Source organism: Fusarium redolens (genome assembly GCF_020744475.1).
Source record: "Fusarium redolens strain MPI-CAGE-AT-0023 chromosome Unknown BKA55scaffold_1, whole genome shotgun sequence".
In the NCBI taxonomy this organism is placed as follows: domain Eukaryota; kingdom Fungi; phylum Ascomycota; class Sordariomycetes; order Hypocreales; family Nectriaceae; genus Fusarium; species Fusarium redolens.
In genome coordinates, this window is record NW_025763664.1 from 5,562,390 (window position 1) to 5,585,471 (window position 23,082).

At 49.6% G+C, this 23,082-nt stretch overlaps 7 protein-coding genes and 1 non-coding gene across 8 annotated transcripts; 3 read left to right on the plus strand and 5 right to left on the minus strand.

The window, feature by feature from the left end:
- Positions 1-910: 910 nt before the first annotated feature.
- BKA55DRAFT_552547 (actin-related protein 2/3 complex subunit 3) lies at positions 911-2,080 on the minus strand. Its single transcript, XM_046191442.1, has 3 exons — positions 1,916-2,080; positions 1,409-1,804; positions 911-1,347 (listed from the first exon to the last, which is right to left on the minus strand). Exons 1-3 carry the CDS (start codon positions 1,919-1,921, stop codon positions 1,171-1,173), a joined length of 579 nt encoding a protein of 192 aa, XP_046057498.1. The 5' UTR covers positions 1,922-2,080; the 3' UTR covers positions 911-1,170.
- A 196-nt stretch (positions 2,081-2,276) lies between these two features.
- On the plus strand, positions 2,277-4,767 carry BKA55DRAFT_552550 (uncharacterized protein). The gene is made up of 2 exons (XM_046191443.1): positions 2,277-2,758; positions 2,860-4,767. The coding sequence occupies exons 1-2, from the start codon at positions 2,745-2,747 to the stop codon at positions 4,268-4,270; spliced, it is 1,425 nt and encodes a 474-aa protein (XP_046057499.1). The 5' UTR covers positions 2,277-2,744; the 3' UTR covers positions 4,271-4,767.
- Positions 4,768-6,139: 1,372 nt separating this feature from the next.
- On the plus strand, positions 6,140-7,894 carry BKA55DRAFT_497941 (Alpha/Beta hydrolase protein; the record flags this gene model as incomplete). Its single annotated transcript, XM_046186506.1, has 1 exon — positions 6,140-7,894. The coding sequence occupies one exon, from the start codon at positions 6,140-6,142 to the stop codon at positions 7,892-7,894; it is 1,755 nt and encodes a 584-aa protein (XP_046057500.1).
- An 811-nt stretch (positions 7,895-8,705) lies between these two features.
- BKA55DRAFT_t23 lies at positions 8,706-8,796 on the minus strand. The gene has a single exon. It is a non-coding gene; the product is annotated as a tRNA-Pro (tRNA).
- Positions 8,797-9,103: 307 nt separating this feature from the next.
- BKA55DRAFT_552554 (peptidase family M1-domain-containing protein) lies at positions 9,104-12,730 on the minus strand. Its single transcript, XM_046191444.1, has 4 exons — positions 12,313-12,730; positions 11,813-11,980; positions 9,832-11,760; positions 9,104-9,786 (listed from the first exon to the last, which is right to left on the minus strand). The coding sequence occupies exons 1-4, from the start codon at positions 12,543-12,545 to the stop codon at positions 9,177-9,179; spliced, it is 2,940 nt and encodes a 979-aa protein (XP_046057501.1). The 5' UTR covers positions 12,546-12,730; the 3' UTR covers positions 9,104-9,176.
- Positions 12,731-13,567: 837 nt separating this feature from the next.
- Positions 13,568-16,612, minus strand: BKA55DRAFT_533323 (T-complex protein 11-domain-containing protein; the record flags this gene model as incomplete). Its single annotated transcript, XM_046189445.1, has 1 exon — positions 13,568-16,612. One exon carries the CDS (start codon positions 16,610-16,612, stop codon positions 13,568-13,570), a length of 3,045 nt encoding a protein of 1,014 aa, XP_046057502.1.
- A 1,952-nt stretch (positions 16,613-18,564) lies between these two features.
- Positions 18,565-21,528, minus strand: BKA55DRAFT_589115 (uncharacterized protein; the record flags this gene model as incomplete). Its single annotated transcript, XM_046194885.1, has 2 exons — positions 18,565-19,590; positions 19,642-21,528. 2 exons carry the CDS (start codon positions 21,526-21,528, stop codon positions 18,565-18,567), a joined length of 2,913 nt encoding a protein of 970 aa, XP_046057503.1.
- A 982-nt stretch (positions 21,529-22,510) lies between these two features.
- On the plus strand, positions 22,511-22,983 carry BKA55DRAFT_552560 (uncharacterized protein). The gene has a single exon (XM_046191445.1). It carries the CDS (start codon positions 22,729-22,731, stop codon positions 22,888-22,890), a length of 162 nt encoding a protein of 53 aa, XP_046057504.1. The 5' UTR covers positions 22,511-22,728; the 3' UTR covers positions 22,891-22,983.
- The last annotated feature ends 99 nt before the right edge of the window (positions 22,984-23,082 follow it).

Here is a 23,082-nt window from a genome sequence, read left to right on the forward strand (position 1 = left end):
GCTGTGGGTGTGTTGCGTTGATACAGCAGTAAAGAAAAACTTTGCTCTGCATTTGATAGACATCTCGTCGTAGTTGGCCTGGATGCTTGGAGAGGCTACCTTGTATATAACGACTTTATCATGGCAGTGTTGTCTTGGGGCGTGTGATGACGAGGTGCTGAGATGAGGAGTCAGGGTACAAGGTTTTTTATGAATGAGGAAGAGAGTTGTTTACAGTATACCATATAGTTTAAGAGAAGTGGCCGTCGTAAACAGCTATTTCAAGGGCCGGGTTTTGGCGGAAAGAAGAAAGGATGGACTCGTTCCGAGCCCCAAGACCTTATAGTCGCCCTCGCCGTCCTCGTAAAGATCATGGTCGTAGACCATGGCAACCGAGTAAGCACCCGAGGGTACCCCTGAGGCCTTGGAAGTTAGATCAGGTCTCAGTTGCGAGCCCCGATGCCTCCGAGTGAACTCTTTGATGTCATATGCCCACAGGACTAGAGATGGGGGGAGTCAGGCAGCAAAATGTTTCAAGCTCTTCTCCTTTGTTGTGGAAGAAGAAAAGACTATAGAGATAACTGAGTTTATATATAAGGTCTGAGATCATGTTGTAGCAGTAGACTCTGTCTCATCATCAGGGGATGTGGGAGAATTTATAGATAAGAGGGAGGCCTTTGATTGTTGACTATTCACTCAGGATGAGGTCATTTAACAATTGATTGTTCAAGCGAGGTTAGAGGTAAATGTGCTGCCTAAACAATCACTTGTGCCATCTGAAATCGGACAGTGCCACGCACGTTTACAAACAGACCTATACAAGCATGATATCCCCTGATTGTCAATAGCATAAAACAAGGGAGCAGTGCCAGATAGCAAAGGCTTTCAATCTCAAGTCATAAAACACTTGGATATATTTATGGTAATTTATGGTAATTTATAGTAAGTTATGATGATTTGTGATGAGCTACAATAAGTTATGATGATTTTATGGTAAGTTTGGCAGGCTTTTTAAGGCTGTTTATTTTTGTCGCTTGATGGAACGATCTCAAGTGTTGTGACACTCCAAGAATTGAGAAACGGACAGCAATAGGTCAAGTAAGTACTGAAAATGTATTTTGTATGACGCCAGCTCCTCGATTCGGTGATAGTCCTCTAAATTGTCTTTCCTCAACCCTCCTTGCTAATACTCTACAGAGACTTGCCCATGAACTTTCTCTTGGTAAAGCTCAACCACCACTTGCTGGGCTTAGTCTCGTCCTCGTCATATACCCTAGCGAGTAATCGGGAAGCAAGCTCCTGTCGAACCTGCGACAGATATTGCTTAAGCTGCTCCGCTTCTTGTCTGTCCCTAGGGGGCTCGTACATCTACAGTCAAACATTAGCAAACCGGCCAATTTGTCGCGCTGTTTGAGTTTGGCAAACACACCTGGTTGAGGGGCCATGCAGGGTCTCCAGGAATAGCAAAGTTAAGGTCAAGCGCCAAGTTCAAAACATCCTTCTGGGCATCACGCAGAGAAGCCTGAGGTCGGATCTTTGTCAGACAATCGCTGACAAACCAGATTCCATACACAAGCAGACGGTCGGCAGGGCCTTGGATCTCAAAGTTTCGGAAGAATGTGTTGGCGCGGAAAAGGGCGAGGACCTCGTCGAGGATATCGTAGCTCTCGCTGTCGGGGTCGGGTGACTCGTTGGCCGGCAGAGGCGGCGAGGGGTTAGGGAGGGTGTAGGCAGGGCCTCTGGTCTTGGTACGGAGAGGGAGAAGAGGGAAGTTGCCGATTATGCGGGGGATGTTGGGATCATTGTTGAAGACGGAGTTGTATGCCTAGAAAGGTGTTGTTAGTTTCGTTGATATCGTGAGATGCGGTGATGAAATAGGAGATGGTGGAGTGTGTGTGTAGTTGATTGCGAGTATAGGTGTTTGCCTTGGACATACCGGCATCTTGGACAGCAATTAATAGACCAATTCCAGTATATCAGAGCTGTTTTGGAGGGAAATGGACAAATCGGCGCAAGTTACGGGCTGATGCTGAGTTGCGCTTCGTCACCGGCGGGGCTACACCAAGCTCACGAAGCTCACTCGATTGGTGTGGGGCAAGGCTGGAGCAAAGTTGATGCCTTATTCGAAGATTGTCAATCAGGCCATAAGGACGATGTGGCGCAGCACTAAGCTCCCGCCTCCTTTACGGCTGCCTAAAGCTAGGATGCTTCCTCACGTGAACTCGCTTCTCATTCGCGCCGATTAGCTCCGCGACGAATCACGGTGGCGACGCGCTTTTTCCCTCGTCCCGCGTGCAGATTCTTCCTGGTGCAGATGCAGGTCGTATCCACTAACAACTCATACCTAAGAGAGAAGAAGCCTTGCCTTGGTTTCACGCCCTAAGTGTGATTCATTCAGTGTCACCGATATTTCCTCTTTCTCCCCTCCTTCACCTTCTTCTTCTTCCACTGTCCTCTTACAAAAAGAAGAGTCTCTTTTACAGTTGCCTTGTTCTTCTTTTTGCTCATTTCCTATTGGACGCTAAACCCCCTTTTTTTACTTTTTCCCGTCAATCTTTTTGACAAGGGCGACGCTCGTGCCAGACGCTAGCGGAGAGCTTGTCACTGGAAAAGACTGGAGACAAACAGGGAATCATTAAGGGCGCGTCGCAAAACCAAGGCGTTACAACAAAGACTGGAAAGAAACATCCGGCTTCAGGCAACCAACAAACGCTCAAAGAGTCATTCAAAGGGAGGCAAATACAAATCGAATATTCAATCATCGGATGCTTGCATTTGAGTAAGTTTGCGCCATTCTTCTATTCTTTTCCCTTTGACAACAAGGATATCCTCCCCAACAATCCATTTATACCCAGCGCTAATCGATCCTCCTCGCGACAGTTCTTTCTTTGGAAACGGCAGCTTCATTGGACAGCTGCGCAGTTTGGTGGATATGGCGACTTCACAATCTTCTACTTCTTCGATTTCACCGTCGCGCAACGGTAACGGCGTATCACTGGACACAACGCCCTGCACTTCACAAGCGCCCGTCGTCATCCCGCGAAAAAGGCGTCCGCAGCGCATCTACCGGCCCGCAAAGAACTCGCTCTACGATATCTTTCAGCAACACGCCGGCACTTCGCTATTTGTGCGACCTATTTGTTGGACAGATTTACACGCTCAGCTGCTCGGCGCGAGATGGGAGGAACTGCCGCCATGCGATACACCTCAGCCTTCAGCGGCTCCAGGCACGCCACCGTCGCGAGGACATTTGAGCCCATCGAATACCATCATCAGTCTTAGCAACGCGCTCACGCAGATTCTCCTGCCCGATCCATTGCATCCTATCCTATCATCAAATGCTGTCAAGTCGGTTCTCAACACGCTGTGGCCTACACCTTTCAACAAGCCGCAGTACCTGCCCGAACTGCATCTATACTTTGGCGGTCGCGTTTACCGTGATGCTGTACGCGCGCAGCTCATGTGGAATTACCCTTCTGAAGAGGCGAAATCTTCCTACTCTTCATTCAAATCAGTTTCAACGCGGCCCGCTGAATCCTTCAACATCTCAACGCAATCCTCACCGAACTACAGCCCCGCTAACCTACCCATGATCTGTTACATTGGCAAGACTCAATTGGCTTCAGTCCGAAACAACCTTTTTCGCGTCGCTTCTGGACCTGGACGAACATGGAACGAGCCCGTGTTTCGCCTCCAGCAACTGCGAGCTCGTATCCTCGTACCTTTAAATTCGGATCACGATGCTCATTTTGTGGGCGTCTTTCTAGGGATGGCGCAGAAGCACTTCTACCCTACCCCACCTGTCAGTGGCAGACGCGACTCGCGCATTTCACCAGGACAGGGCATTCCTCCAAGCCCCAACTTCCACGATATCAAGTTGAAGATTCTCACCCACGACATTGATACATCCGAGTTTATTGTTTACACTGGTCACATCACAAAGGAGTTCTTAGAGAAGTTCCACGATCCCTTCAAGGCTCCAGCCGACGATGACGACGCTATTGTTTCTGGACTCAAGATCGAGTACACAAGAGTTCCTATCTGGCCGATCCTCGGACTGAGAGAGAGACTGGGCAAAGCTTTAGGCCAAGAGATTGTCGGAACCTTCAACCCAGATGAGATCGAAACATGGGAGAAAGATCCCGAGAGACCAAGTGGCGAGAAGCGCAAGCGCGATGTCCTCTCGGAGGTTGTAAACAGTAGCTTCGAGGAAGAGGGCGAGAAAGAGCCAGCAATCGTTTCAAAGAAACGTTGTCTAAACGAGGGCACACCTGTGGGCCTGGTGATGTGAAAGCATGCTACATGCAGTGTATGATATGAAACTGAGATGGGATGGATATACCCACGGTTTAATTTTGAGGGCAACAGGACGCATTCGGTATACACAATACATTTGGCTGGCTGGAATGTCTTTGGGATTGCATGAAGACTCAATCTGCCTCACAGGCACACATGACATTGGCAACGGCGCAAGGTTATCTGGGCATTTGGGTATGAGCAACAAACAGCATTTGGCTTTGGGGACTGGCTATGAAATGAACATTGATAGGGATTGAAGTGGGGATAGGTTTAGGACATGTATATATGCCTTTCTTGTGGTTTTGATCTTTGAAGCGAGATGGTCTGCGTTTAGTAACGAATTCAATGACATTTCTTGAGCATTGTCTCTGACACAGTTGATCTCAGATGCACTTTGGTGGAGCAGAACACTTCTGATCATTAGTAGACTCGACAAGAGTTACTCAACTTACGTAGACAACTCACAAGCAACCACTTCTAGAGAAACACATGCCTATTCATTTCTCTTTAACCTCACGGACTCAATCCGAACCTCGGGATGCTGCACGACTACACCACACCATCTTCTCTGGTCTGCTTACAAGAAAGCGGAGATATTTGAGTTTCTACAGAACTTGATCCGAACTTGCACCTGCATATCTTTAGTGTTCTTTAGGGATAGTTTCGTGAGAGCTTCCTATTTCGAACATCGGAAGAGCGGAGAGTGGTTGTGCGTGTGATAGATCAGCGGTTGTTAGTGAGAGTGTAATAACGTCCAGGGTTTTGATCGCAAATACTGCCATTTTAATACTGGCCTACCTTGTCTTTGGATAAGGCTGAGCTGGGTTGGGTTTGGGCTTTTACCCGGTAATTAACAGGGTTTTTTGTTTCTACCGCTTAATTTGTTTCAATGGTAACTTTGAAAGGCTGGGGTTGTTATGTGTGATGACGTTCATGATGCGAATTTGGGGCCAGGGGATATTGCCTCTATACGCGGGATCGAGGTGTCGAATAGTGAAAATAGTACTCAAGAACACATTAATCCCTCATAAGAACAATAATATCCTCGTATTATTTAGTGACAGACCGACATTTCTAATCCTCCCCGCATTCTTTTGCTCTATCCCCGGACTTTAGAGGTCACCAGGGCCCGAACTACGGCAGACAAGGGTCTCAGGGTCCGGGGTATGAACTCTTTTTGACTTACACCAAAATGCCATCTTTGATCAACTATCGTCCTTCCCCACCATCTATCTATTCTGTCGTTCCTCCGGTACCACCATCTTTTTTTTTCTCACATCTCCACCAACCACAGCAAACACACCATCACCAAAACCATTCAGCTGATCGTCGATCCCATCCCCTTCTCCACGTGGATACAGGCACGAATTTCTGCCTCGGTCTTTGAGAGTCAGAGAAGAAGAAAACTTGGAAAATATACCAAGATTTTCTAGTTTGGCAGCTGATTTCCCCACGGGGAAGCGGGGGCCGTCTACGGGACTGAAGCTCTTTTCGGTTGATACAGCTGCTATGCACTCGTTGAATACGGCGATGGCTTCCTCTTCTGGGGGAGATGCGGTTGAGAAAGATGCAAGTTCAAGTCGACGTCGAACAGGGTTGAGAAACTCAATATCTTGTGAATATGGCAAAGCGGGAGGGGACGAGTGCGGTATGCTCGAGTTCAAATTGAGCTCATTTCCCTAGTGAAAAAGGACCAGCAATCAACTGAGACAGCGGGATCAGTGTCTGTTGACTCGTTGTTTGACGCTACAAAGACTTAAACTTTGTTGTGTACGGCTCTCTCCGTGGTGGTTTAGTTCAGACTTTGTTCCAAGTACCAGTCTCACACTTTGAGTTCTCAGTCTTACAGTTGAGCTTCACAATGAAGTTTCAAAGTCTTCTTTCTGGCTTCGGCCTTCTTACGGCAGTGGTAGCTGTTCCAGCTCCTTTCCCTGCACCAGATGCAATTCCGGATCTTCAACCTGCTGAACCAGCTACGCCAGCTCTTGAAGAGCGAGCAGCCAAAGTCACAGTTGCTGTTCCCTCTGGAACTGTCATTGGATCAAGTTCTGGCAAAGTTGATTCCTTCAGAGGAATTCCCTTTGCGGATCCACCAACGGGTTCTTTACGACTCAAACCACCAAAAAAACTATCCAAGCCTCTGGGCAACTTTGATGCTTCAGGACTTGTTGGCCCGTCATGTCCTCAGATGTTCATCTCGTCTGGTGCTCAAGATGTCATCTCCAAGTTTCTCTCAGACTTCCTGGCTATTCCCTTTCTTACTCCTATCACTGGTCAGGAGGATTGTCTTACCATGACTGTTCAACGACCCGCTGGTACTAAAGCTGGTGATAAGCTCCCTGTTTTGTTCTGGATCTTTGGTGGTGGCTTTGAACTTGGTTCGAGCGCTATGTACGATGGAACTAGTCTCTTAGGCACTGCCATTGATCAGGACCAGCCGTTTATCTATGTTGCTGTTAACTACCGCGTCGCTGGTTTTGGATTCATGCCAGGTGCTGAGATCAAGAAGGATGGAAGTTCAAACCTTGGGCTTCTTGACCAGCGCATGGGTCTTCAGTGGGTTGCTGACAACATTGCGTCTTTCGGAGGTGATCCTGATAAGGTTACAATCTGGGGCGAGTCCGCTGGTGCTATCTCTGTTCTTGACCAGATGGTTCTCTACGGCGGTGATGCCGATTACAATGGCAAACCCCTTTTCCGAGGCGCCATCATGAACTCTGGTAGTGTTGCCCCCGCGGAGCCTGTGGATAGTGACAAGGCACAAGCTATCTACGACGCAGTTGTGAAGGAGGGTGGATGCTCTGGATCTTCTGATACCCTCGCTTGTCTTCGTGGCCTGAGCTACGACAAGTTCTTGAACGCAGCAAACTCTGTCCCCGGACTCTTGTCATACAACTCACTCGCTCTCTCATATCTCCCTCGCCCAGACGGTACCGTTCTTCCCGATAGTCCAGAAGCACTCATCGCATCGGGTCGTTATCACGCTGTCCCCATGATCAACGGCAACCAAGAAGACGAAGGCACTCTCTTTGCTCTCTTCCAGCCAAACTTGACCACTACAGCCAAGTTCGTCGACTACCTTCAGAAACTCTACTTCCAGAAAGCCACCAAGGAACAATTGACCGCTCTGGTGAACACGTATCCCACCGCTCTCAGCGCAGGAAGTCCCTTCCGAACTTCCCTCCTCAACGAATTGTTCCCCATGTTCAAGCGCCGCGCCGCCATCTTCGGCGACTTAGTCTTCTCTCTTACCCGCCGAATCTTTCTCCAAACAGCATCTGAGCAAAACCCCGATGTTCCAGCATGGTCTTACCTTGCGAGTTACAACTACGGCACACCCATTCTTGGAACAATGCACGGTTCTGATCTACTACAGGTCTTCTTTGGCATCTGGCCAAATAATGCTATGCGCAGTATCAGAACGTATTATTTCAACTTTGTGTATAACTTGGATCCTAATAAGGGAGTTACTAAGTATGCCAATTGGCCCGAGTGGAAGGGGAGTAAGAAACTCATGTGGTTTGAGACGGCGAATAAGAATAGTATCATCGATGATAACTTTAGGACGGCGCAATATGATTGGATTTCGAACAATGTGGAGGTTTTGAAGGTATGATTTAGGGTATAGTTATGAATTAATGTATATGCTTTTGCTTGTTCAAAGTTCTTGGGTTTGCTCGCATATCACTATCGAGTGACTGATTGAGGTCGTGTACATCTCCTAAGACTGCCCTAGAGTTGAGGAATTCTATACTATTCATGTATATCCTCCTTGCTGTCTATAGTGTTTCCGAATTCCTGCCTGTCATCTTGAAGACCATGCAGAAAGATGGAAACACCCAGTACCTCCTTATCCAGTCCATCAAAGAAATCCTCCAATCAATCTCTGCTCTAAAAATTGGCCATTTTCATGATCTTTGAGGACATTAATCCTGATTGTGAAGGTCTCATTTCTTGACTCGGGTGTTTCTCGTCAATACGAGACCCTGATTCATTGTCTTCTCATATTCTACTGACTTGTTACTTACCGTCTTACAGTCTTTGTCAACTGTCGAGTCACTGTCTACGGCGTCAGTCAACCATCATCTATTGGTGTGTCCAGCTGGAGATGATAGCTGGCTGGTCAGCTAAGTCTCATTGACTAATACAAGCTGTCGGACACTAATCTCGTCTTTCCTCTGTTGGAAACAGGCTGACTCTATCCAGACGGTGCATCTGTTGTCGAAGCATCATCTCTTTACTGTTCACACACAAAGTGCCAAAAGTGAAAAGAGCCAAGGTGACCGCCGCAACTCTGCATAAACACGCCTGAAAGCGAACCACACACCACACCTTACTTAACACAACATCATTCTGAAGTGAGAAAACATTACCAATGCCAAAAAGAATAATTCCCTGGGATTCCGGTGCCAAAAATGCAAAAGAAAGGGTCTGGCCGGGGATTGAACCCGGGACCTCTCGCAAGCTATGCTATAGGGTTTTCCCTAAGCGAGAATCATACCACTAGACCACCAGACCGATCATGGTTCCGAAGAACCTGTTGTGGAATCGTTGAGATTGAGATCGGAGTTTAGTATTATATCACATAGGCCTGAACTTTTGAAGTGAACATGTAACTCAGACCGAACCGCCAGCATCGAGGACAATTGGAAAGTGATATCAGAGACCAAGTTGGACTACTGTGGGCAGAAACTTTTAGATCTGTATTTTCATGCATGACGGGGATGTCGTGCCGTCTCGTGTGTGTAGAGATTGTATTCAGATGTTAATAGAAATCATCAAGGGTTCCGAAGTCAATGCTGCCTTCGAGCCAAACTTTGAGGAATCTCAACGGTCATCATATTTCAATGTATTTAACTTTTGTTACAAACATGCTTCCAACGTTATAGTTTACACAGTCAAGCATATCCATGAGCGCTGAGCCACTCCTTGAGCTTCTCAGAGTCACGCTCGCGGTACGCAGCACGGCCACGGATCTTATCCTTGACAGTTTCCAAAGTTCGGTTGAAGCTGCTGGTGTCCTTGTCGGCCATAAACTTCTCAATATCGTCAACAGCAGACACATTGGTGAAGCTGCCCAGACTGAGCTTCATGTATCGGTCGACAACAACAGGGTTGCCAAGCTTGGTGATGACGGCATCCCAGTTGTCCTTCATGAACTGCCATTGCAAGGGACGGCCAATAACGTTGCTAGCGACTGAGCCACCGAGAACGTGCATGTCTCCAGCGGGGACGGCGTTGGAGGGAGGAGACTCGTTGAAGTTGAAGGGAATGACTTCCTTGGTCAGGAGCTCAGCATCCTTGACAGTGCCAAGAACGCTGAGGGACAGAAGCTTGCCGTCGATAGACTTGGTGTTGAACCACTCCTTCTTGAGAATCTCAACAGTACGGGCAGGCTCCTTCATGATGGCAGCGCGCCAGACAGCAACACGGAGAGGAGCGGGAATGGAGCCAGCCTCGGGGTTCTCAACCCAAGTGTTGAAGCGCTTCAGGGCCTCCTCAGTGACACTACTCATGTTAGTCGAATCAAGCTATAGATACAAGGAAACTTACGCAGGGTGGCCGCAGGCAACAGCAACGCCAATTATCTCCTTTCGCAAGATACCAGTGAGGTAGTCCTCACCCTCAGGGAAATCCCAGCCAACTTCATTGACTTTCTCGTCAATGAGCTTCAGGGTGAACTTATCCAGGGCCTTCTTGATAGACTCATCCTCTCCGAAAACGGACTTGACACCACCAATGGAGTCAAGAACCTGGCGCCAGACCAGGGTGTGGTTCTCCTTGCCGAAACCCTCGAGGAAGGTCAGCAGAGCAGGGGTGGTGCCGTTGCCAGCGAAAGCGAGGTCGGCAGTGGAACCAATAATAGAGATCTTGTCCTCGGTGCTGAGCTTGTCCAGCTGATTGCTAAGCTTGGCGAGACGCTCAGGGGGGTAGTTGACACGGTAGAAACCAGTGGCGCCGCTGTTGAGCTTATAGAAGTCCTCGTCGACGTCACGGATGGTGTCCTCCTTGGTGGTAAGAGACAGAGACGCGATACCGGCGTGGTCCTTCTTGCCCTCCAGACCGAGGGGAACCCACCAGGTGGTGGTGTCATCCTCGGGCTTAACATCGCCGGTAGACAGGAATCGGGACTGCTTGACAGAGATCTGTCCAGGCTCCTCAGCGACGGTAAGGACGGGGTGACCGATCTTAGAAATCCAAGGGTGCATAAGCTCAGTGACGTTCTTGCCAGAGGCCTCACCAAGAGCGTTCCATAGAGCAGTAGTCTTGGCGTTTCCATAGGCGTGAGCCTTCAGGTAGTTAGAAACACCCTTGAGGAAAGTCTCGACACCAAGATGGTTGGCAAGCATGCGAATGGCAGAGCAACCCTTAAGGTAGCTGATGGAGTCGAAAATCTGGTTGACATCAAGAGCATCTCGGACAGGAACGTGGATAGGGTGACTGGCACGGATACCATCTAGACGGAAAGCAGCCTCCATACCCTCGTTGACAAACTGGGCCCAGACTTGCCAGTCGGGGTGCAGGTGGTCAACAGCGTGCCAACCGACCCAGGTAGCGAAACCCTCGTTGAGCCAGAGCTCATCCCACCAGTCCATGGTGACAAGGTTGCCGAACCACTGGTGAGCAAGCTCGTGAGCGACGACATAGGCGACGGCGTTCTTGAATCGAGGATCAGAGGTCTTCTCATCGTACAGAACCTGGGTAGTACGGTAGGTGACGAGACCCCAGTTCTCCATGGCGCCGTGGGTGAACTCGTGAACAGCAATCAAATCGGACTTGGGCAGAGGGTAGTCAATGTCGAAGATCTCAGAGAAGAAGTCAATGATCTTGGGAGCGTGGTCGAGAGCCCATTGACCCTGCTCCTTGAGACCACGAGTGGTGTAGACACGGACAGGGATCTGCTTGCCGTCGTACTTGCGGTCGGTGAAAGCCTCGATGTACTCAAAGTCACCGACAGCCCAGGCCAGTAGGTAAGTGCTCATGACAGGAGAGGTCTCGAATGATACAATGTTCCAGCCATCCTTGGAAGGTCGAGTCTCCTTGACAGGCATGTTGCTCAGAGCAACCTGGTCGGAAGGAATCTCAATCTCGAAATCGAAAGTGGCCTTGAGGTTGGGCTCGTCGAAGCAAGGGAAGGCTCGGCGAGCATCGCAAGCCTCGAACTGGGTGCTGAACATGTAGTGCCATTCGCCATCGCTGGGAACCGAAGCAGAAGGAGTCTCGGCAGGCTTGTACTTGCTGCGGTAGAAACCAGCCATCTCATTGTTGATGATACCCTCGAACTCGATGACCAGGGAAGCCTTGGAAGCGACGGGGAGCTCCTCGTCAAAGGTGATGGTAGAGCGTTGAGCCTTGGAGTCATAGTTGAACTTTGTAGATTCGAATGTCTTGGAGTCGACGGAGACCTTGGCATGAGAGAGCTTGAGTTCGAGAGTGTTGACGATGATTTCCTTGGTAGGCTTTGTGATTTCCGAGTCGATACTGTAGAGCTGTCAGAGCTAGCTTCATGATGAGGGGTAGAGGCGTGACGTACGTAACGGTTCCCTTGTAAGTCCAGTTGGTGAACTCGAGGTCCCTCAAGGAGAGGTCATAGTGCTTGGGCTTGACATTGTCGGGGAGAACATCGCGGTCAGTCATTGTTTCGTTGCGGGCGAGTCTGGCGTGGGCGGAACAAGCTCGATCAGAGATCTTGGGAACAAGACTGCTGTGGTGTTAGCAAGCTATAGCTCTGAGCTTTAGCTTAGCGAGTCTCGAGTGGGTGAGTTGTTCACAAGAACAATGGGTATAATGAGAATAGAGAAGAAATTGAAAAGAGACGGATGATGTGAGAGTGGAACAAGCGGCAAGATATAGAACAACAAAAGTACAATGGACTAGGCAGAGCAGACAAGAGCGTGATGATGCGTTACCGTGACGGGATAAGATGGCAGAGGACCCCGCGGTTGGTGGGGTGTGGGCCGGTTTCCGTTAAGATCCCAGCTGCCCCTCCCTCCTTTCTCTGTGTTCCAAACAGTATAAGAAGGGATAACGTACCTCCGAATACCGATTGGCATAGGTCGTCCATTCTCACGGCGACTTTTCAACGGCTTCACTTGACCATTTACAAGTGAAGCAAGACCTCTCGAAAAGATACCACAGTTAAAGATTCCTTGAGAAACAGATACAGATGGTGCCGTCTGCCGTGTAATCACCGATAGTGGGCTACAATTGCTCCACAGACGTAGAGGCAGAGGCAGATGTCGCAAAAGGCCCTTTGAGGACGACATTTTGGCCCGGATCCTCACCCTTTTCAAGAGTGATGCGCCGTCGCAATTGGGCAGGTCGTTGATACGTAAACTCTTATGGGATGTCAATGATATCCTCTTTTAGCAACTGAGAGTCCCCATTGATGGCACTTTTGTAGCGTAGCTGCCCCCAGTATCGTATCAGTATTAAGAGAGTGTCGATGCTGTGTCGAAATTTTCGGGTCAACGTAAGGCTCAGGGCCGTTTGGTATGCCGTATTGCCGGTGACAAGCGAGATGGCCGAGCCGTGTGTATTGCGTCATGACAATTATTTACACTGTACATCATGAGATAGGATAACTCTTGGTAATTGAAAAGGAGTCAGCGGAATAAACAAGGAAGCGAAAGAGCCACAATCATATCCAGTGGGCTGCTAGATACAGAGACATGTCAATGCACAACACAAAGTCTATATCACCAGCAATGGATGAATGAACTTGGACTATGAAGCAAAGCAGGAGAGGATGGTGAACAGTGAAGCTCGTCTTCGCCATGACCTAAGTCAACTTAGGATGAATTTAGGGTGACATATCCTAAGATTTTACAAGACTTCTATTACTTTATGCATTCTTAGTTAATCTTTAGGGTAAGTATCCTCATTGTTTAGGTCAGATCACATCCCGACTATGATAACAGTCGTCACAATGATTGCATCTGCTCTCTCATGATTCAATTCAGAAACCAGATATAGTTTACGCTTCTAGCGCGCTGTTGAAATGACATTCTATCCATTATTCCAGCCAAAAAGCAATTTGCCGATCCCATAAGTGAGCCATCAATGCTGCCACACCTCCTTGAAGGGGCAAGCTTGATCCAATCCTACCAAGTGAGCCATATTGGCTTTCCATACCAGTACGCCATGCAACCCAAGTTCAAAAGCGCTTCCCAGTAAAAGCAAACCCATTCCTGCCTGATTGGAAAGACCAAATGCTAACCTCCAAATAACATGCATCCTTATTGCTCATCATGCATAATCCCTATCAAAACAATTCAACCCATTACGTCTAAGTCGACATCTCTTCTTGCTCAACCTTTGTTGCTACGGCATCCCACCAAGGCCCATGGGCTGCTCTGTCAACCGTTCCAATCTTCTCCAATAGGTTCGAAATCTCTCTAACTCGATCAACAAACTCAGAGAGTCCGAGGCTGGCTAGCTTCTCGCCAGCCGTGTTGGCCGCCTTGACTTTCTCACTTGCTGATCCAGCAGCGAGGCGCGCAAGAATGTTGCTACGAAGACGAGTGAGCAGAAGTCGCAAGACAGGTTCTCTAGGCTCGTTTCCGTTCTGTGCCATGTCTTGACTAGCAGTCAAAACCTTGGTAACAAGAGCGCGGAGGTGGCTCTTGGTTGCCGTCGGCATCGATCGTCCAGATTCCAGGGCAGCCATGACGCCGTCCACAGTAGCTTGGAGAGGATGACCAGCCTCGAGAACAGCCATGATGCGTGACGCTTCCATCTTCCACGAAGACCGAACATCCCGCTTCAAGAGGTTCTTGCACTGCAGCAGGACAGCGCCGGCGGTAATAACTCGCTGAATAGTGGTAGAGACTTGGCCGATGCGGTTGTAATCCAGTCGAAGCATCTCTGGCACCTCCTCAATGGGTGGGGGGGAGATCCTAGTAAAGATGTCTACGAGCATCTGCGCATAGAACTTTCCAGCATTCGGTCGCGACCTCGGATGGTTGATTCCCTCCGGATCCCTCTTCTGAACCTCTGCAAGAACCTTTGCTCGGGAAGCCTTCCATGTCGCCTCAGCTGCTGCAAGGCCAAGCTGACCTTTCTCAACGTCTTCGGCGAACCTCTTGGCCTCGTATGGGGCCGCGGACTGGATAAGCTGAGGGGCTGCGCTTCTCAAAAGATAATTGATGTAGTCGCAGAGCATCACATCAATGAACCCGTTGAGAGCCTCAACTCGATCGATGATGTCACCGTCTGCCAGCTTGTTCTGGATCAAGTCCTGAACCTCTTCATCGCGGAAAGGGGCACAGAGTTTGGGCAGAAGTGACGACATGGCAGTGAAGAATTTCTCATATGAGAAGTTGCCGAGGGCGAATTGCCGCTCTGCCATCTCTGGGTCCAGAATTTCACCGATGAGGTTATACATGGAGTTGCCCGGCTTGAGCAGACGCTGGAGCCTTTCCTTGATGTAGCTTGCGATAAGAGCGAAAACCTGGAAATTAATCCCACTATCGTCATCTCTCATAGTGGTCCGCATCTTCATGTAGATAAATTTCGAACGCTCCGATTGCTGTTCTCGGTATTCGTCAGGCGAGAGCTGGTATTCCTTATTGATGGCCAACTCATGCACCACAATCCTGTTGTTAGGCAACAGACCATTGAGGCCGGTCTTGGGCGCAGGAGCCTTCTCCTGGGCTTTGCTGGCTGGTGTCGCAGGAGGAGTCAGCGTTTGCGACTCGGACGAGACTAGGCTGTTGGCTGTCTCAGATGCTTCTCCGGGTACGTTCTCAGCCACACGGGGCTTTGTGTCTCCGGTCTTCTTCTTGGCAGAGCGAGCTTTGCGGGCTTCGGCTACCGCGTCGAAGATCATCTTTTTGCCCTTTTCTGCACCTGCCAATTTCTTTATTCGCACTATGAGCATCAACTGATTGTCTTGAATGCTCTTCTTGTAAAGAGCCGTGGCAGCATCGTCAGTTGTATCCTTGACGGTATGGTAGATCGCGTCAAGCTCGACAAACTGCATGAGCATAACCTCAATCAAGGCATTAGAATCCCGAGACTTCCAAGCGATAAAAGCATTGTAGAAAGTGGCATACGCCTCAGGGAGTGTCTTCTTGAGCGCAGGTGGCATGGTGTACTTGTTGGCGGATGTCAAGCGAGAGAGGATGTTCTCAAAAGAAATGAGCAAGTCTCGCGCCTTGCCAACCAAGTCCTGCAATTGAGGATTGGCGAGGTCCGTAGAAGGCAATCGATGAGAAGTGAGTACATCCACAACGTCTTCATCGCCATTGTCGTTTTTGTTGCTGAGAACTTGATTGGGATGACCAAGGATCAGGAAGGCACTGAGAAAAGTGCGAACGGCTGTCATCTCGCCAACCGAACCTGTTTCACCCTCCTCAAGACCACATAGTCTAAGCAACTGTGCCGTAATGACAAGGACCCGTTCCTGGGCCAGGAGCTCAACAACAGTATCGAAGTGTGTATCTCTGATACCATCGACGGTCAAGCCAAGGTTGTTGAACTCGGCGATGGCTCTCTTTCGGAGGCAGCCACGCCACCACCACTGGATGCTTCTTGCGGCTTCCTCTTCGGTGGGCTTGCGTCTCTCTTGCTCGACATCGGGCATGGGGTCTGTGGACTTCCTGGTCATAATACTCTGCCCACGACTCCGCTTGGACGCATTCTTGGTTCGTAGTTCCTCCCTTCGTCTTTCTGCCTCAGCCATTCGCTCCTCGATCTGGGCCTTCATTCGGGCAATATCCTGCTCTCGCTTCTCTTTCATGAATTCGGCAACCTGCTTTGCCTTCTTGACTTCTTCCGCACAATTGGCGACAATCTCTGCCAAATTGCGCTCCCTGGCCTGCTGTGCCGCAATGGCTCGTTCCTCCGAAAGTGAAGTATCTCGATGAGTCGCTTTAGCAAGAGCCGCTCGAAGGCGAACCTTTTCGGCATGCGCCGCTCGATCGGCAAGTCGCGCCCTGCGATCCTCAAGAAACGAGGCGCGGCGAAGATGTTGAGCGACATGCTTGCTCTGTTCACCTCCACGGTGACTTGATGGTTGGATAGAAGAGCATCGCGAGTGTGCGGACGAGATTGAGTTGCGGCGCGACGAGGCAGCCGAATCTCTGCGACGAGCCTGCGTTGGGCGATAGAAGCGGGCGGCAATGTGGGGAGGTGGTGTATAAATTCTCGAGTCGTCATCTAGGACATCGTCTTCTTCTTCCTCATCGGGAGGAGGCATGGAGAGATCAAGTGTATCTTCCATCTCTTGGTCCGAGGGCGCACCGTTGGACTCTTCGATATTGCGCGACGGCTCTGCAAGGTCGTGGGAGAGGCGGCGCATCGTGTCGGCGGCTGATGGCGGATGTGACATGGCCACCGTTGAATGATCGTGTTGTGAAGTTACCAAAGAATAAATCAATGATAAAAGTAAAGTCAATCCCAGGGCGGGAGATTCGTCTCGTCGACGCCCAAATGGGGGAGGCCGGTTTGAGGTCAGGCTGGGCGCTGAAAGCGTAAAGTAGAGTCGAGGGACTAGGGGCGTTTCGTCAGGGCAACTCTGGTGGCGCAGTGGGATCCGTGGGTGGTTCTGAATCAGCAGCAGAAGGCTAAAACGGGGAAGTCTCAAATCCGCTAAACGAGCCCACCAAAGAATGGATGAAGGGTTGAAATGAGAGACTGCGCGAAGAGTCGCAACGAATGCGTATATAAGACGTAGAGGAGTAGAAACGAGGGGAATTTGGGAGATAGAATATAAGTATTGCACAAGCCGTTTATTAAAAGCTTACAGAAGCGTCAGGCTATTGTGAATAAAGATAAGATGGAAAGAGAAAAGAATGGAAGTGAGTGAGTGAGGTTGGAGGAGGGAAAACAGTGGAAGACACCAATGCCAGGTTAAGGCGGGGGAGTCAAGCCAATGAAGTGTAATTCCTTATCGTTGGACTCGAACTTTCCCGTTGTTGCAGTTGCAGTTGCATATGCAGTTGGGGGCTTCAAGTGCCGCTCTTTCCACTGCTTGCGACGACGAAAGGGAAGGACCCGACCCGTCAAGGACGATGAGATGGATGCATGCGCCGCGACTACCTTAAAGGGATATGCACAGAGGGGGAGGGAGGGAAGTGGGGGGTTTAACAAGAAGGAAGGAAGGTTCCAGTTTCGAGTACCAAAAGCATGGACGTTTTTTTCTTTTGTTGTTACTCGAAGGAGATCCCTTTTTTTCCCTTGGAACATTGTGAAACTTTGACGCCCCGGCTTCGTGGACGTGTCAGAATCCCTGGAGAGCCTGGAGTTGGGCCACTAAACTCCAGTGGACTCGCTCACTGGCTTACAGCGAGTCCACGATAGTGAGTTGAGTTCCATTAGGTCAGCTTATAAGATGAGCTCTAATCCATTCCAAAGAACCCACCAGAACCATGTCTCCACGATTATCAATCACATCAATTCTGCAAATCACCTAACCTTATCCGTTCCCTCCCAAGTCGACGATTACTGAAACGAGGCCCTCTCCCGCTGTACCGAAGCGCCCCAGCCCGGTCATGCCCGTCTCGTCTCGTCTCATACCCCAGCCATGACATTTCTATCTTTGGTTTACCGAAAGCCTATCCCCCCCCAAGATTCATGCATGTGTACTCGATACGACGTCATCACACGTGTTTCCCCTCCCGTGACGCTTTCTTGAGCCAAGATTGCGATTGTGCATTGTGCCATTCTGGATAACTTGCTGCAATTGGGCCAAGATACGCCTCGACATCTCGCGTGATAGCTACAACGACCAATTAGGAGATCGATATATTTGGAATAACAATATTCTCTATTGTTGTTACATTGATGGGCTCACAGAATTCCACGATGATATATGATAGATACAGACGTGGCTCCATATCCTCAAGACAATAGTGTAAGTCATGATACAGCATGTTAACTCAACTTATTCACTTATTATACATCTCACAATAAGAATCTCTCGCAATGGTAAGCGCGCACGCAATGTAGCCTTTAATGATCCTACTATGCAAGTCCCATGATTCCAAGGTTGCTCCGTTCTCCTTCCATCATACCTTTTTGTTCTACTATACAGAAAACCCTAAGAGACAATCCTACTCATAGTAAGTATCAAACCAAGGTCCCCCTTAACGTTAATTTTTTATAATGTCCCTTTCGTAAGCATTGCATGCTCGCTGTGCTAGCATCCTTATCAGAATCACACGCAGCGGAACCATTAAACGCCTGTACCATCCATCCAGTTTCCGTTTGTTGCATTATTCCATGTGCCCTATGCAGTTGCGCTCCATGAAAACCGTTACTTATTCGTGATGCATCCTGGTCTTAGTGGCGAAGGCTGCCACTTCGTAGTCGTCCGTTTGGAGCGCTTGACGCTCGCTCATTCATCCTCGTTACCCATTCGAGTACTGTCTCATAGCAGAGAACATACTGCCGCAGGCTCTGCACCATGCTGAGTCGTTGTTCTCGGAAATCCTCCACTGTCTTCTGGATAAGATCCACGCTATCGTCGTATAACCAGTCGATGTTGATGTTTGCACCGCCTCGAGCCACCTTTCTCTCCATGTTGGATCTCTGACCAGGGGTGAAAAAGTTAAAGAGCTTGGTAGAGCGGGGTGACATGTCCCCGTTCTCGCCCATATTGACATCTCCGTCATGATCACGAGATCGTACCGAATCCATCTTGGCCTGTCGCTGACGCTTCAACATATCAATAACACTGTCGACAGTGCAGAATGTTCCAGTACGACCACATCCAGCAGAACAGTGTACCAGCATTGGTCGTGCCCGAGAGTTGGCCTCGGGCTCATCGTACCATGTAATAGGAAGTGACTCAAGTGACGTAATCTTGGCTCCCACCACTGAAGAAGTCTCAACAGGCAAAGCAGAACGCTGCATGACATTGGCCAGCTCAACCAGCGCCAACAGGTGTGAAGGCTGTGCAGGTGTGCCAAAGTCAGGCCATGATGGGAAGTGCAAGTGAGTAATCTCTCGAATGGGCGCAAAAGGATGAGCGGTATGAGAGAGTGCAAACTTGCGAACAATTACGTAGGGCGTCTCTGTGGGGCCTTGGGTTGGTCTTGGTGTAGGTGTCGAAGACTCGAATGTTGTCGTGGTGTTTGCGCGCTTGCGTCCCTGTTCGCTGGCCGAAGCCGATGGCGTGTGATGGGGATCGGACCTATGCTTGTCGATGTCAAGGGATACCTTTTTTTCAGACAGAAGCTTGAGTCTAATAGCTCCAAAGTCTCTGCCCTTCCAGTAAGGATGACACTTGAGCTGCCCGCCTTCAGACTCTGCAGTCAACATGACGACAACACGCACATCTTGCTGCCAAATAACAGACCAAAAGTCCTGAATAGAGGTTAGTCAAGTTTCGCATAGTGTAAGTGGCTGACAACATACCTCGAAAGTGGCGGGCAGGGGTCCCTGAGTGGCGATATACTGCTTGTTGCTTCGGGAAGCTTTGAGGTGGCTTGCATTGATATAATCGCATGAACCTTCAGGCTTCTCTTGCAACTTCACTCGAGCATGCTCGAAAGGCAAGATATCTTTGTATCGATTCTTGACTCCCTTCTCAACACCACAGAGCTGTACCTGACTTCGCTTATCCTTGTTCTGGGGGTTGAAAGCCGCATATGCCGCCTTCATTCGAGACTGTTCATCAACCTCGATGTGCAAGAACTTGTCCGAAACCTTCTTTCCGTGGTCAGGCTTCGCGGCGGCCTCTCGAAGCCAGCGGGGAAGAGAAGGTGAGTCAAGGGCTGAAGGTCGTGATACATCCAATTGACCAACACCATCTGCGAGATCCATGTTCTGGCGAATGTTGGAAAAGAACGGATTGACGTCGTTGTTGGCATTGGGAAGCATGACTCCGCCAATGACAGGTGCAATTCCTCCGTGACCAGGACCGGGTTTTCCAGGAGATCCAGTTGCTGATTGGTAGTCGACCAGGTCGGGGAAGTTCTCCTGGAAAGAGTTGAAGCCGCCCTTCAGGATACAGGTGCCACCAGTATACCCCTCGCTCGTGAACTTCTTGATCATGTTCTGAGCGGTAATAGCATCGCGCTTGTCGGAAGCGTGAGCATCATAAACAACGATGTAGTCAGTGTCCTGCCAAGTAGAGAACTTCTCTGAGTCAGAGCTAATCTGGAAAGTCTGCTTAAGTTTCTGAATGTTGAAGGTGGCTCGTTTGAGAAGTGTAGTGGGTATGCAAAGGTTGAGAGCACCTTGAATCCTGGCCTGGGCGTAGTTCTGTGATGATCGAAGGTCAAGAATAAGCAATCTTTCTGGCTTCACACTCTGGAGAATATCCCGTAGTTGTTGGCCTGTGATCATGTGAGGCTGTCCAGGCTCCAGAGTTGCTGGTACTGTTGCCGAGCGTCTCATATCTCGAGCATCAGGAGGATCGGGGCGATGCTCCATTACAGATAGCCGAGGGTCGCGATCTTCAGATCGAGTTAGACTCGTTCTTTGCTGCAGAGGGTCCATTGGTAGCGGGGAGTCAAATCGGGGCATATTAAGAGCTGGAACATGGCCGTAGAGAGATGATTCGGAGTTACGCTTCGAGTCTGAGGAAACATAGGCCGAGTCCCCTATGCTGTCCTGGTCGACATCCATTCGGCTGGCTGGTCGGACATTGGCAGAGCTCAAGCCACGGCCAAAGGGCGATGGGCCGCCAGTGTCACTTCCATGGGTGTGCCATCTTGGAGGTCGAGGGCGCACAGGTGCAACTCCATTTGATGTCACTGACGGCTGAGCATAGTGACTGGTGGAGAGAGCGAACGACTTGCCCCGGTTGAAGTCAGCCTGTCTCTTAAAGGCCTCGAACTCGGGATTGGCATCAAGAGGAACCTGCTTAGGAATCGCAGCCTGGAAGGATTTTACGGATGATGATGGGCTCCAATTCTCGTTAGGGAGCCCCAAGGAGGAGTCACCACGTTCATTGGCTGATTCGACGATGAGACCAAAATAATTAGGGCTCGGTGATCTGTTGTCGGAGACGACACGAGGCGAGAGCTTGGGCGGAGGATGATTCTGGCCGACTGAGTATGGCATCCGGGGAGAGGCGAGAGGGGTCGAGGATTTTGTTTGTTTAGTTGGTCGAAGTGTCTGAGAGTGAGAGTGGTTGATGTTATACGAATTAGATCGTGAATGTGAAATATTATTAGAATGAGGCTGTCCGCCGGGAGAGTGTCGTGCAGGAGTCTTCATTGTATAGTGTAATGGCGTCCGGTCGCCAGTCCTGGAGTCATGCATAGCGAAGGCGGTAATCGGGGTAGTCGACGTCATCTCTGGAGACGCAGGGGTGAAGAGAGGCTGAGCGAGGCTCATAAAGCCATGGTGAACAGGTCGAGAATTAGATTAAAGTGAGTGATGGATTGGGAAGAAGGGGACCTGGAGTTGGTTATATCGAAAATAGTAGTAGCTCGAAGCAGAGTAAGGTAAGTCTAGCTTCAGCTAAATAAGGGTCTCGGGGGACGAGGGGACCTAAGACCGAGAAGGGTGAGTGCAAGTGTGGTGTAGTGTGAGAGTGTGTGAGTAAGGCAAGGCAAGGTAGATTAAGAAATGCAAATGCACCAAAGATAAAGATGAATGAATGGATGAACGAAGGCTACCCTCTACCTTTAGGCTAGGCTAGGCTAGGTCAAGAAGAGAAGCGGGCAGTTGGTGGGGTCTATGAATCCGATCCCTGGAAGACTTGGAAACAAGCCAAGAAGGGGGGGTGAGGGGGGCCCTGGGCTGGGGGTGTCAACCTGGTAGGGGTCAGGGGGTGATGGCCTAAAACGTAGGGGAGGTCAGAGGCTGTGACAGTAAATTAGACGGTAGCCGAACTTCAGACTTGAAGGGTCCTGACGTTACTGATGGTCCTCCAACGACCCCAGACTTTAGTGCCGTCAGTCCCAGTCGGTGTAGAAGAAGAAGAAGAAGAAGAAGCAAAAGATGGTGTTGAGCTGAGAAGAGTTGAGATGAGTTAAGGTAGCACAACAGAAAGGCGTGTTGTATTGCACTAACACACGTACAGGGCGTTCACAAGAACAAATGCAGATGCAGTGCTCGAAATGGTGATGAACGGTGGCAACAAGTTTATGGGTACACACACTCACTCACACATGGTCAGGGAGGGGAAAAAACGCCGTTACCGTCGGGTCAGTGGGATGGCGACGGTGGCGTCTCGCGGACGATGACGTGCGGTGGAGAAAGGAGGATCAGAGAGGACAATCAACAGCCAAATGGGTGATAGTTAAGCTGAGACAAGAAGAAACATTTATTCTGTTTGCCTTCTTAGATAATACTTAGTAGACTTTAGAAATTCATAGACTCCTGACTCCCCTATATTAGCAATAGTCGCTCGCTGTTCGCATTCGTGGCGTTTATAATGTCCGAGGACACAGGTTTGTAATCCAAACCTGCAGCTGTCAAAATGAATACGGTTCTCTACTGTACGTACCACCATTCTACCGTAACGTCCCCTGCAACCTACCGTATCGCATGTCCTCGTGCGTCAGCGTTGCAAGTGGAGTGAGTCCTCTGTGGGGAGACGAGAACACGGACGGTACAGAAGAAGCAATGCTGCATCAGTTAAAACCTGGAAAACTTGCGGCCAAATCGTTCGATTATACCGATAAGATAGAAGTTACCACCAGATTCTGACCAGGGCTGAATGCAAGAAGGGACCTGTTTATCCTGAAACTCTAAAAGGCTGAAAGAATAAAAAATTTTACTGTAAAAGAGGCACGAAGAGGCATATCGTTGCAGTAGCCTAAGCTTTTTAGTCTGGTTACTCCGTACAGTCACCGACGTCGATCATGGCTACCGTACACCTGCACGTCAAAGTGCATAAAA

Coding starts and splice junctions, on each gene's coding strand:
- BKA55DRAFT_552547 (XM_046191442.1), bottom strand. Junction 1,348..1,408: donor CTGCATGGCCCCTCAACCAG/GTGTGTTTGCCA, acceptor GTTTGACTGTAG/ATGTACGAGCCCCCTAGGGA.
- BKA55DRAFT_552554 (XM_046191444.1), bottom strand. CDS start 12,545: ATGTCGTCCTCAAAGGGCCTTTTGCGACATCTGCCTCTGCCTCTACGT. Junction 11,981..12,312: donor ATGCCAATCGGTATTCGGAG/GTACGTTATCCC, acceptor ACACCACAGCAG/TCTTGTTCCCAAGATCTCTG. Junction 11,761..11,812: donor ACTTACAAGGGAACCGTTAC/GTACGTCACGCC, acceptor ACAGCTCTACAG/TATCGACTCGGAAATCACAA.
- BKA55DRAFT_552560 (XM_046191445.1), top strand. CDS start 22,729: ATGTCCTCGTGCGTCAGCGTTGCAAGTGGAGTGAGTCCTCTGTGGGGA.